The 12,633-nt window shown below is 38.5% G+C and overlaps 1 protein-coding gene across 9 annotated transcripts in view; it reads right to left on the reverse strand.

The window, feature by feature from the left end:
- Positions 1-2,709: 2,709 nt before the first annotated feature.
- Positions 2,710-12,633, reverse strand: part of limch1a (LIM and calponin homology domains 1a) — a 79,692-nt gene continuing 69,768 nt past the window's right edge. For 7 of the 9 annotated variants that reach the window (XM_051701855.1, XM_051701854.1, XM_051701861.1 and 4 more), the window contains 9 exons: positions 12,418-12,531; positions 9,841-9,933; positions 9,560-9,759; positions 8,726-8,820; positions 7,069-7,177; positions 6,781-6,867; positions 5,613-5,721; positions 5,428-5,530; positions 2,710-5,113 (listed from right to left, as the gene is read on the reverse strand). In XM_051701855.1, the coding sequence (XP_051557815.1) occupies positions 5,088-5,113; positions 5,428-5,530; positions 5,613-5,721; positions 6,781-6,867; positions 7,069-7,177; positions 8,726-8,820; positions 9,560-9,759; positions 9,841-9,933; positions 12,418-12,531 (936 nt within the window). In that variant the 3' untranslated portion in view covers positions 2,710-5,087. The remainder of the gene's footprint in view (positions 5,114-5,427; positions 5,531-5,612; positions 5,722-6,780; positions 6,868-7,068; positions 7,178-8,725; positions 8,821-9,559; positions 9,760-9,840; positions 9,934-12,417; positions 12,532-12,633) is intronic. The other 2 variants (XM_051701857.1, XM_051701858.1) reach the window with 2 other exon arrangements.

The following is a 12,633-nucleotide window of genomic DNA, read 5'->3' on the forward strand; positions in this document are numbered from 1 at the left end:
CCAATGAGCACAGTGGCCTCCATCATCCATAAATGGAAGAAGTTTGGAACCACCAGGACTCTTCCTAGTGCTGGCCGCCTGGCCAAACTGAGCTATCGGGGGAGAAGGGCCTTAGTCAGGGAGGTGACCAAGAACCTGATGGTCACTCTGACAGAGCTCCAGCATTTCTCTGTGGAGAGAGGAGAACCTTCCAGAAGAACAACCATCTCTGCAGCACTCCACCAATCAGGCCTGTATGGTAGAATGGCCAGATGGAAGCCACTCCTCAGTAAAAGGCACATGACAGCCCGCCTGGAGTTTGCCAAAAGGCACCTGGAGGATTCTCAGACCATGAGAAACAAAGATTGAACTCTTTGGCCTGAATGGCAAGCGTCATGTCTGGAGGAAACCAGGCACCGCTCATCACCTGGTCAATACCATCACTACAGTGAAGCATGGTGGTGGCAGCATCATGCTGTGGGGATGTTTTTCAGCGGCAGGGACTGGGAGACTAGTCAGGATCGAGGGAAAGATGAATGCAACAATGTACAGAGACCTCCTTGATGAAAACCTGCTCCAGAGCACTCTGGACCTTAGACTGGGGTGAAGGTTCATCTTCCAACAGGACAACGACCCTAAGCACACAGCCAAGATAACAAAGGAGTAGCTCCGGGACAACTCCGTGAATGTCCTTGAGTGGCCCAGCCAGAGCCCAGACTTGAACCCAATTGAACATCTCTGGAGAGATCTGAAAATGGCTGTGCACCGACACTCCCCATCCAACCTGATGGAGCTTGAGAGGACCTGCAAAGAAGAATGGGAGAAACTGCTCAAAAATAGGTGTGCCAAGCTTGTAGCATCATACTCAAAAAGACTTGATGCTGTAATTGGTGCCAAAGGTGCTTCAACAAAGTATTGAGCAAAGGCTGTGAATACTTATGTACATGTGATTTTGTTTTTTTAATAAATTTGAGAAGATTTCAAACTTCTTTCACGTTGTCATTTTTTTTTTTTTTTTGAGGAAAATAATGAATTTAATCCATTTTGGAATAAGATTGTAACATAACAAAATGTGGAAAAAGTGAAGCGTTGTGAACACTTTCTGGATGCACTGTAGGTCTTCACAATGCAAGTGAATGGGAACCAAAATGTTAAAGCTCAAATGACATAAAAGCAGTATGAAAGCGACCCATAAGACTCCAGTGGTTAAATCTATTTATTTTGAAGCTATATGATAGGTGTGGGTGAGAAACAAATCAATATTTAACTCCTTTTTACTATCGATCCCCACTTTCACACTCACATTCTTCTTCTTTTATTTTTGATGATTCTTTTTCTTCATGCATATTGCCACCTACTGGGTAGGGAGGAGAATTTATATTTAAAAAGGACTTAAATAATGATCTGTTTCACACCCACACCTATCATATCACTTCTGAAGATATGGATTAAACCACTGGAGCTGTGGATTGCTTTTATGCTGCCTTTTAGTGCTTTTTGGAGCTTCAGAATGTTGGTTTAATATTCTTCTAAAAATCTTTGTGTTCAGCAGAAGAAAGAATGTCATACACATCTGGGATGACATGAGGGTGAGTACATTCCTTGAAGAATGTAATCGGTGCAACAACATGCATGTAAGGTCATAAATGGCATAAGAATATGTAAACACGCTTAGTGACATCATTTTGTTGATTCAGTTATAATTTTGAATTTTAACAGTCAAAATAAAGTGATTTTTTTTTTTACATTAATTGTAAGGAAAGCCAGAATTGAAGGCACATAGCAGTAATAGAAGAATAATGTGAGTTGTTTTAGTGTGAGAGTCCTGTCTGCAATTTTACTAATTATAATTAACTAATTTTATGTCCACAACCACCCTTAAAGCTCAAGATATTGTATTTTTTTTATTTTTTTATTTGAATACTAGAGACACTGACCGAATGAAATATAGGCAGAGATGCATTAACAATTGTAAAACTAAACTGTTTATTCACTGGGTGTAGTGGAAAGATTGCATGTAATGAATTTAATATTTTAAAAGGTCAAATCATAGATGATCATGAAGCATTGTGTCTCATATCAGTGAAGACTGGGATACCATGTACCTAGATTTGTCTGCTGTGGAGTTACAAGCTGCATCAACTGTAATGAAATCATTTCAGAGGATTATACACAATCCATTAACTGAAACAAAACAGGCATGTCCCACCAAAGTTCATTGTCACATGTATAATATTATTTGGATTTAGAGCTCATTTTAATTTGTTCATATCAAATTTGTTTTGGCATCTCTGATATAAGTTAAAAAAGGTGGATTATTTTTCCAAGCTTCAGAGAGTTCTGCGAAATGTTTGTGTTTCCAAGAATCCAAATAGCAGTCTTGGTTTGACAGCTGCACCACAAGATATTTTTTCTTCTTATTAAAAGGCATTAAATGTAGTTGGCAGAAAAAGTTTCTCATGTCATGAGCCCAAATATCTGATACTGCCTTTTTTGTTAAAACCATTCTTGTTGGGAGAGTATGGCTGATAACACAGACTAACAACAGTTAAACTAACATTGTCACCGAAACTGTACATACGTACACCGATAACCTTTGTTTTAAAATTAAAATCACATTAAGCCTTAATGCTAATATATATTAGGCATAAAAAAATTCTCAACCACTTCATTCATTCTTCTTCATGTTTCTAAAGTCACAAACACAACCATGTGGCTAGAATTCAAGTGCATTTAAAATAGTTTATTATAGTTTATTTAAAAACATACACTTGCTATAAAAGCCATTGCATTTCAGCATCTTGTAGGTTGTCTTATGTCACTCATTTTCAAAGGGTATAATAAATATAGAATACGAAGGTATTTGTCACACACTCACTCCTTGGCTACTCTTTCAAGAAATTATTGCCTTACTGTTGCTCTAGTTTCAGTTCATATTCTTAAATGTCACATAAATAAAACAAATGATATACAGGCAATTGTCAAAATCCCCCAAATGTAAATGACAATGTCTTCTAAATCTCAAATATTAACAGAAAGCAAAAGCAGGAGTTAAAAAACAGGAGTTATTTGCCGATGTTGTTGAATATAATCTTCCTTAGTGGCATGAATATTCCATTGAATATGAAGATCTTTTCAGTTGCTTTAGAGCTAAACAAATATGGATGTTTAACGATTTTTTAATCTTGAAATGCACATGAAATGACTAAAAAGCTCACATACAGAGGTCGGGCTTTCATTTGAAATCTCTTGTTCACTCAAAGAGTTACTGAATAAAGTACCAGGGTAAAAGCAGAGTGCTCAGTGCATATGCATAATACTCTTATCAATTTACATGGGTAAATTGAAGCTTTGGATGCAAGGGTGGTCAACACTAGACACTAGGAGCACATTTCTAAGGCACAACATTGCAGTTAAGAGAGCAAAGGCAACAAAAAATAAAATAAAACCAATTTTAACTGAATGTTTTCAAAAGCTAGAAGGGTTACACTTTGCATTAAATTGTTCACGTTACAGTACTAACATATCTTATTTATAAACAACATGTACTCTGCATACGTAGAGCTGTTTGTAACTGCACATTGTTAATATTATTAATTTTAGTATTATATAATATGTGTTACATGGACACTGTAATGTAAAATGTGACCAAGGAAAGTTTCAGGGATCATGCAATCTTCTTGCCATTCAAATGTAGAGCAAAATCTTTAAATAATAATAACAGAAAGAAAAATAATCTAATGGAAATGTAAAGATATACCCACTAGCTAAATGAGCCATGACATAACATGCTCTCTACATGGGCTCTTAAACAATACTGCACAACTAAAGTATCAAACCCCTCACTGATCAAACGAGAAAAACAGGCAATGCAAAATGGAAAAAGGAACAGAACATTTAAATCAAAACTATTCTAGTTCAAGACATTTTTTCAAACCACAAATAAAAGTGATGGTCAGTCTTATCTGTTTTTATTTCATATTGTCAGTTAAGGCATCAGGACAAATCTGCCAGACCAAAGTTTTGCAAACCATGTGTTCATATGTAGAATTACATAGAGTTTCTGACCGAATAATGTGAAAGACCTTCTGAGAAAAAAAACTGAGATTATATATTATTAAAAGAATAATATTATCTGACCACTACCACTTTGTGTAAATAAGGAACTATAACTCAAATATGGAGTGCCACAAGGCTCTGTATTAGGTCCTCTGCTGATCTCTGTGTACATGCTTCCCTTAAGAAACACAGAATTAGTTGAATCAAGATTTTTTGGATGGAAAAACTTGATGCACTTCTTCATGTTCCAGATTCCTCACAATAGTAATGAACAGTTTAGTCACACTCTACATTACAGTGCCCATGTTACTGCGTATTTACATAAGTAAATAAATCCCCCTACCCCCCACCCCATGGACAAAAATGGTATACTACATTTTCTTCAAATCACTTAAAGAAATGGTCTGGTCAAGTTAATGTGCATGCACTCTCTGTAAACAAACTATCAAAAAGGCAACTGGCTCTTTAAACTGAAAGGCAGGACTTCCATTTCTGGACTTCCAGACTTCCGCTATACTGAGTGAAGCAGTTTCTCCCAATAATTTTTCTAGTGCACCGTTTCCTCCTCCTAGACTGTCACTGGTAATACTCATGACCAAAATGTTGACAATATTTAGTCTAATTTTTGGACAAGCTTTTAATTACACTATTGTTATTGCTAACAAAATTACATAAATACGTAATGTATGTAACATAGACACTGTGAGGTAAAGTGCAACTACTGTAATACTTCTTATTCTAAAGTCTAAAACAAATGAACATGAACAAGCAACTACTATTATAGTATTAACCCGCTGTAATATTTTATGGGCTTTTTACCATGTATGTGATAATAACATACTCCAACAAGCACAAAAACTGTCTTTGCTTTACGGAGTCCAGAATAAAATCGGTTGTACTCATAATTCCAGTATTGACGTTATGTCTATGCATGATTGTGCCTTAAGGAACAATGTTGGAAACGTATAAACATATAAATCTTTCTTCTTGGTTCCTGGCTTGGTTCAACTTGATTTTGGATACAGTTGTTCATCAGGACTGCAGAGGCATCACAATGTTGTTGGCTGGCCAGCAGCTGCAAGGAAAGAGGAGCTACGTAAAGATCTGTTTGACTGTCAGAACATTTTCCCAAAAAGATCAATAAAATTAATAGACTACATATTTTTCCTGTCCTTTATGATTGTTGCTTGTCAGACTGAGAGATCTGGATAAAAGACAAGTCAGACTGTGCAACATTAATTTTGACAGTAAAAGAAAAAAGTCTCTGGAGTCTGTCGGGGCTGAGCAAAGGCGGAATTATTGGACTGTTCATTATTCATTTTGTGACAAAATAATGAAAACAATTAGGAACAAAACGATGAGCATGTTTAAGATGCACTTAAAACTCACCCCGTGACTTTATGTAGCATTCTTGACAATTAAGAAGTCCATTTCGAATTCTGACATCAGTTCCGGCACTTGTGTCGCCAAGTAACCCTTTACATATGCCACACTAGAAAACATAAAATATCAGTGTAAGAGGATGCACACATTATCCACATACATATACAGAGAGAAACACAAATGAACATTACCTTAAAACACTGAATATGAAAGTACAGCCCCAAGGTTTCAATGATCATAGCTGCTCCTTTGCCCAAAGGATGCGCACAACTAGAGCAGAGCTTTTTTCCACTTACCGACCTGTAGAGAGCAAAAACATACATTAATGCAAAAACCATACATACTCAATAAACTTTAAGGAATAGAACAGAACCAATAAGAACATATAATATCAGAATATTTGTAAGATACATGTGGGGTCCAAAAGTCTTACATTTTAATTTTTTTTCTATATTAATACAAAAGTTCTTTACAAATTATTATTAGCATAACAAACTATTTTTCACAACAAAAGTTTCTGAACTTTACAGTAACTGTCATACTGCTCAGCCCTTACACATACTTACAGTATATATATACATACTCACACAGTGGAGTTCAAAAGCCTGAGTCTACTAGTGAAAATGTATTTAGCAGTTTTTAATTTGTTTTCTCATTACTCTAAGTTTACTTTAAAAATTAACATGCATTTCAGAATTTCTTACTATTTGGTAAGTTGCCCTTTTGCTTTAATGACAGCATGCACTCCAGCTGGCATGAACTCAGGAAAGTGGTAACACAAGCAAAAATGCAACTGAAAACATGTATGGGAAATTTGCATACATAAGCATTTAGCATGTTTATGTAACTCCTGAAATGAAAGCATTGACAATGCCTTAGAATCATGGTGGAACAACCTTAGAATAATATTTACATTTGAAATAGATGCATTATAGCTTACAGGCAAGTTCAACAGCATGACACATTCACTGTGTCTAGCTCAAAAGCATTTTTAGCCCATTAACAGAAGCTGCGCCCACAGAACTTAGCAGAAAGCTTCATAGATTTTTGTAGAATGCAAACACACGTTGTTCACAAAGTTCTCCACCTCACCTGCCCTTTACATTTCCATTTATTAAATATATTGGCTAATGCGATTGTTTAAGTGTAGTACTCTAAGCTCTGTTTAAAACATTTTGGAATGTTTAAGTCCATTCTGCAGAATTCTGCTGATTTTCTCCCAAAATCAGCACTGAAAAAAACAAAAAAAAAGTCCATAGAGTCTATCTGGCTATGCCTATTACCTACAGTAAATGCACCACATACAGAAACACATTTCTGTAAGTGATCTCTAGCATATGTTGAAGGGAATGCTCATACCTGCTGGGGGATGGAGGCAGCGTGTCTTGTGATGGTGAAGGTGATTTGGATGATTGTGTTCCTAAAACATTTTCACACGACCCAGTCCTGCCAACAGCCACACATACACACAAGCATACAGATAGTGAAAGCAAGTTGTATGCAAAAATGTTCCATGTTGCAAAAAAATAATAGAAAAAAATATCTAAACTATTAAACGTCCTCTGCACATAGCAAAGCCAAGCAGCCTTTTGGCATACATGTGTTTATGCAAGACTGCATGCTTTCCCACACAATACACACACACACCTCCTCATCCCTGTGGTCTGGCTCTGGGGTGGACTCTGTTTACGGTCCAGTGAGGCAGTTTTCTTCAGATCCTCTTGTCTGCCTTTAGACTTACAGTTCCATGATCCATCTGCAATATTGACACAAACACACAAAGAAGTAGTATACTGGAAGTGTCTGCTAATTTCAACTGCTCTAATCGTGAACTTAAGTGGAATTCTGTGTTTTAGTGGAAAAGGCAGTGTGTTTGTTTTGGTTTATGTAGCTTATATTTATACTGTATGTAAAACACTGGTTAAAGAGTAGAGCTCAAAGAGTTATAACCAATGGATTTCAATGATTAGTTTGGTAATATACAAGTTTTATACCACAGTTTCACGGGTAAAGTAATCTCTACCAGTTGACACATTTCTACTGTTGTACAGTATATAGCCATCATCCCACCCAGCCCTAGTATATATACTGTATATATACACACCGATGAGCCAAAACATTATGACCACTCACAGGTGACGTGAATAATGTTGATCATCTCCTAACAAGGCCACATGTCAAGGTCTGGGTAGATTAGATGGTAAGTGAACAATCAGTTCTCGTAGTCAATGTGTTGAATGCAGGAGAAATGGGCAGGAGTAAAGACCTGAGTTTTTGACAAGGGCCAAATTGTTATGGCCAGATGATGGGGTCAGATCATCTTTGAGGTTTGTGGGGTGCTACCGGTCAGCAGTGTTGAGTACCTACCAACAGTGGTCCGAGGAGGGACAAACCACAAACTGCGACAGGGCGTTAGGCGCCCAAGGCTCATCAATGCGCGAGGACAATGAAGGCTATCCTGTCTGGTCCAAACCGACAGAAGGTCTACTGTGGCACAAGTCACGGGAGGAATGGGTCACAACACACAGTGCATCACACCCTGCTGCGTAGCCGCAGACCAGTCAGAGTGCCCATGATGACCCCTGTCCACCGTCAAAAGCACCTACATTACAATGGGCACGCGAGTGTTGGAATTGGAACTTGGAGCAGTGGAAGACGGTTGCCTGATACGATGAGTCCCGTTTTCTTTAACATCACGTGGACAACCATGTACGTGTGTGCCGTTTACCTGGGGAAGTGATGGTACCAGGATGCACTGTGGGAAGACGACAAGCCGGTGGAGGGAGTGTGATGCTCTCGACAATGTTCTGCTGGGAAACCCTGGGTCTGGCCATTCATGTGGACATCTATTTGACGTAATACTAAACATCGTTGCAGACCAGGTTCATGGCAATGGCATTCCCTGATGGCAGTGGCCTCTTTCAGCAGGATAATGCGCCCTGCCACACTGCACACATTACTTGGGAATGGTTTGAGGAACATGACGAAGAGTTCAAGGTGTTGCCATGACCTCCAAATTCCCCAGATCTCATTCCAATTGAGCATCTGTGGGAGGTGCTGGACCAAAAAGTCCGATCCACGGCGGCTCCACCTCGCAACTTACAGGACTGTAAGGATCTGCTGCTAATGTCTTGGTGCCAGATACCACAGGACACCTTCATTGGTCTTGTAGAGTCCATGGGTCAGCGCTGTTTTGGCGGCACGTGGAGAACAAACAGCATATTAGGAGGTCATGATGTTCTGGCTCATCAGTGTATACATATGTGTGTGTGTGTGTGTGTGTGCGCGCATGTGTATGTCTTACCTTGTATAAACTGCAGTTGTGGTGTAGCTGTTTGGCTCTCCTGTGGTTCAGTTCTCTGGCCGTTTTGCTGAGCTGGTGTGATTACTTCATCAGGGCTAAGACAGAGAGGTTACATTAGCATACAAACATTCAAATAAAACACTACTTCAGAGTATAACTCTTTTATGCAGAATTATGCTTTCAACATTGTAAATTCTATTTGTCTGTTACCCCTTTTCCACAGATAAGGTGCCAGTGCCAAAGCCAGTATCCAATCTGAAACCACTCTGTGAATTTCCACCAGAGAAAATACATTTCTGTGCCAGAAAGATCAGCTCTGCACCACCCCCTCAAACCTTCTGTTTTCAAACCAGAAACCACAACTGAGGGGGCGGTTGGCTGGATAAAGTACAGTTTTCACAACAACAACAACAACATCTCAACGCACAAAACAAAACTAGATTGCTCCTTTTGTAACCAATGAATTATAAAATCAGTTCAGACAACCTTTTCCAAATTTTCCCATGGTGCTGGGGAGGAGGAGGGTGAATACAATGCAAGGCTGCACTGCTGAAATTGAGCTGAACCTATCGGCCTGTGGAGAACCTATCGGAATTTCCAAACTTAACTTAATAGGACATTTCTCAAATCTAGGAATGAGATTCATCAACAAAGACTGCTATGTTTGTTTGTTGACAGGTTACTAACATTTATATACATTTATGTCATTGTTCGGCTGTCAAGTCAGTGGAAATGTGGGTCAGATCGGAGAGAGTTTCGCAAATGCCCCGGGCAAGCACCATTTGAATAGAAAAGTGGTAATGTGTGTTCTAATGAATTTTGTAAATATTCCACCTGTGTGTCAGTCCGTTACTCTGGTTCGTCTGTGCTTGTCTCTCCAGCATTTCCTGTTTCCTTTCCCAGTCGGCCAATGAAAGGACAATGGTGTCATGTGGTGGCTGGCTGAGGGAGGGGGCCTCAGTCACACTTCTGGAGGGTAAAACTGAGGAGTGAGGGGTCAGTGGGGTCACGGTTTCCTCCAGAATCCTTTTCTCCTGTAGATTAAGACCTTATTAGTACCAGGCTGAGGGTGGACGTGGTGATGTGAGCTGTGCTGAAAGAATAAGATGATGCACCTCTTCATGGTATCTCCTCTCCTCCTCTTCCACTTCTTTCTGTGCTCTCTCCCACTCCTCCTTCAGCTTCTCTTGCTCTCTCTGGTATTTCTCCTGCAGAGAGAGAAAAAGAGGGATTAAATCAATAACCTGAGAGAGAGTGATAAAGAAAGAGAAAGGGACAAAGCGAAAAAAATAGAGGAGATTTGTTTCTACAGAAGACAACAGTGCAATGGATTTGAGAGAAGGTGAAGCGAAGGCAGAGATAGACTCGGACAAATGCCATGCCAACCTGAATGCTGACACCTACACCAAAAACCAACACCATTCATGACAGAGGAAGTTTCTGCAACAGAATACCAGGTGTGCATTTCTCTCAGACAACTCTCAACTTCAGACGGCATGCCCACAGCCCGTTCACTGACCATCTGATGCAGTGGCGGCTGGTACTTTTCAAAAGTGGGAAAGCACAGACTAATGATTTTGGTGTCTGTATTGTTGCTCAAACTAATTGAAATTTCTTAACAAAAATAATTAACTACGCTCAAATCTATTTTTGCAACAAAAGATCGGATTATGAAAGCTTAAATAAGCTTAAAGTGTGTAACGTCAGATTGCAAAATAACACTCTGCGCTCAGGCAGTGTTGCTTTTACATTTGATAAGCTGTCAATCACGTACATGACCTTTTCAATTATTGGCCTGCCCATTAGAAAGCTCGGCCAATCATATAGAGACGTCAGGCTTCAAGGGGGGGACAAAAATATTGATTGAAAGCACAATGTCTAAAAGGCAATTAGATGCTGATCCAATACAAATAGCGCTCATAATGCTCTTATAGACTCCCAGAGAAGCTGTGCTTTCTGATCACAAAATCTATACACATCATCTGCTATTATTTTGGTGTTTTCGATTCAAGTGTTCGTGAACACTACCACATCATTATTTGTATAATTTTCTATGGTCTATTATTGTGGTATAATCTATTTCAGGTAGCCCTGCCCCTAAATGGCACATAAAAACAAAACAAACTGTAGTTGGTCGCTTTACATGTCAGTCAGACGGTCTCTTCATATCTAAAGGCCTGTTCACACCAAACCCATGACGATTTTGCTAGACGAACTTCTGACGAAAGGTCTATTCACACAGAGACTGTTAAAAATTAAACAAAAAACTATTACACCCCTGTAAATTAGGTGGTGCTGTTGCTGTTTTACAAACATTTATACTTGTTTCCTGCATGGACCCTTCAGCATTCAACTGTCAATGCAAGAGATTAACATACTGAATGGTGTTAAAGCATTTATTTACCTAAATTGGCATAACTGTTTCATTATGTTCTTTGCATGGTTTTGATGAATTTTGAGGAGTATATAATCTTTTATGCAAGTGAGATAAGTAAAGAGTGCTGTTGCATTTTTATATTTGAACATGTATTTTGCTATGATTTGCTTGCTATATTCCAAACAGACTCCTGAACCCTACTTCTCTCTTTATAATGCCTGAATTAATGCCTGGATAATATAACACAAAGTACAGTGATATAAATACATGTGAAATAATGTATATTAAGAATAACCAGTATAGTATAAAATATGATGTATAACATTAAAATAATATAAAGAAAACACTGGCTCAATGTCTTTTCTTTATTTAAATTATTGCATATTTGTATTGAATTCAGGGTTTCTTGTGCATGGTTAGAAAACAGCACCATTACAGGAATACTTTGTTATATAATCCTTGCGATAAAAATAGCAGTGTGGTTCTGCAATATATTATCTACAGTAAAATGTTGCATGTAAAGTGTCTTTTTATGGAACATTTTACTACGAGCTTGGTGCAAATGAATACCGAATCTCGCTGCTATTTTTAATGCCAGGATAATATAACACATTAAATAATGTACATTATGAGGTATCATCACATTGCATAAATATTCTAAAAAGCAAGAATGTGTGGACAGCTTCTATATTATTTATTTGCTGCATATTTCCATTTAATTTACTGTTTTTGTACATGAGACAAGTATAAAGAGGACAGGAATATACTCCAGAGTCTTTATGTTTATGAACAATTATAGTACTATATGCTATTGGCCTAGTATTAATAATAATATTATAAGCAGACAGGTTTATGTTTGCAGTACAAAGTGTTCATAAACTGCAACTATTTATTTGTAAGTATAATTTTTGAGGGTGTGTATCAGCAGCACTTCCAATGCCGGTGTTTGCCAGTTGATAAGCGCCACCAACGTGCTGGATTGAGCAGCTGCAGCGACTAAAAAAAAAAATGACAAAAATCTCTTATCTCATTGGTCAGTCAGTTTTCATTGCAGTATGAAAAAAAAAAAATCAGACTGTTGGCGGACGATTTGTCGGACCTGGTGTGAATAGCACCATGGGAATCCATTATTCCTCCATTGACTCCATTACTGTCGTTTGGACCAAACATTCGGACCGAAAAAACAGACTTGGTGTGAATAGGGCTCAAGTCTGCAGTTATTGGCCAGAATAAGCTGCAATGAGGACCAGACTTTATGCCGCAAGTATGTCTAGGTGAGACTACTCTCAGATAAACCCCAAGTCGACAATTGTACCTGCAGCAGGCGTTCCTGCTCTTGTTGCCATCTCTCCTGCCGCCTGCGTTCTTCATTAGGATCCCATGTCCAATGGTCAACCCTTTTCGCAAGGTTCAACATTGGGGTTTCAATCTGATGCACGCACACATACAGAAGGATAAAGGAAATAGAGGAGAGGACAGTAAGAAGACAGGGACCACCTACACTGTTCCAATGAGTGACTAACAAGGGAAA

Source organism: Myxocyprinus asiaticus, chromosome 7 (assembly GCF_019703515.2).
Source record: "Myxocyprinus asiaticus isolate MX2 ecotype Aquarium Trade chromosome 7, UBuf_Myxa_2, whole genome shotgun sequence".
In the NCBI taxonomy this organism is placed as follows: Eukaryota; Metazoa; Chordata; class Actinopteri; order Cypriniformes; family Catostomidae; genus Myxocyprinus; species Myxocyprinus asiaticus.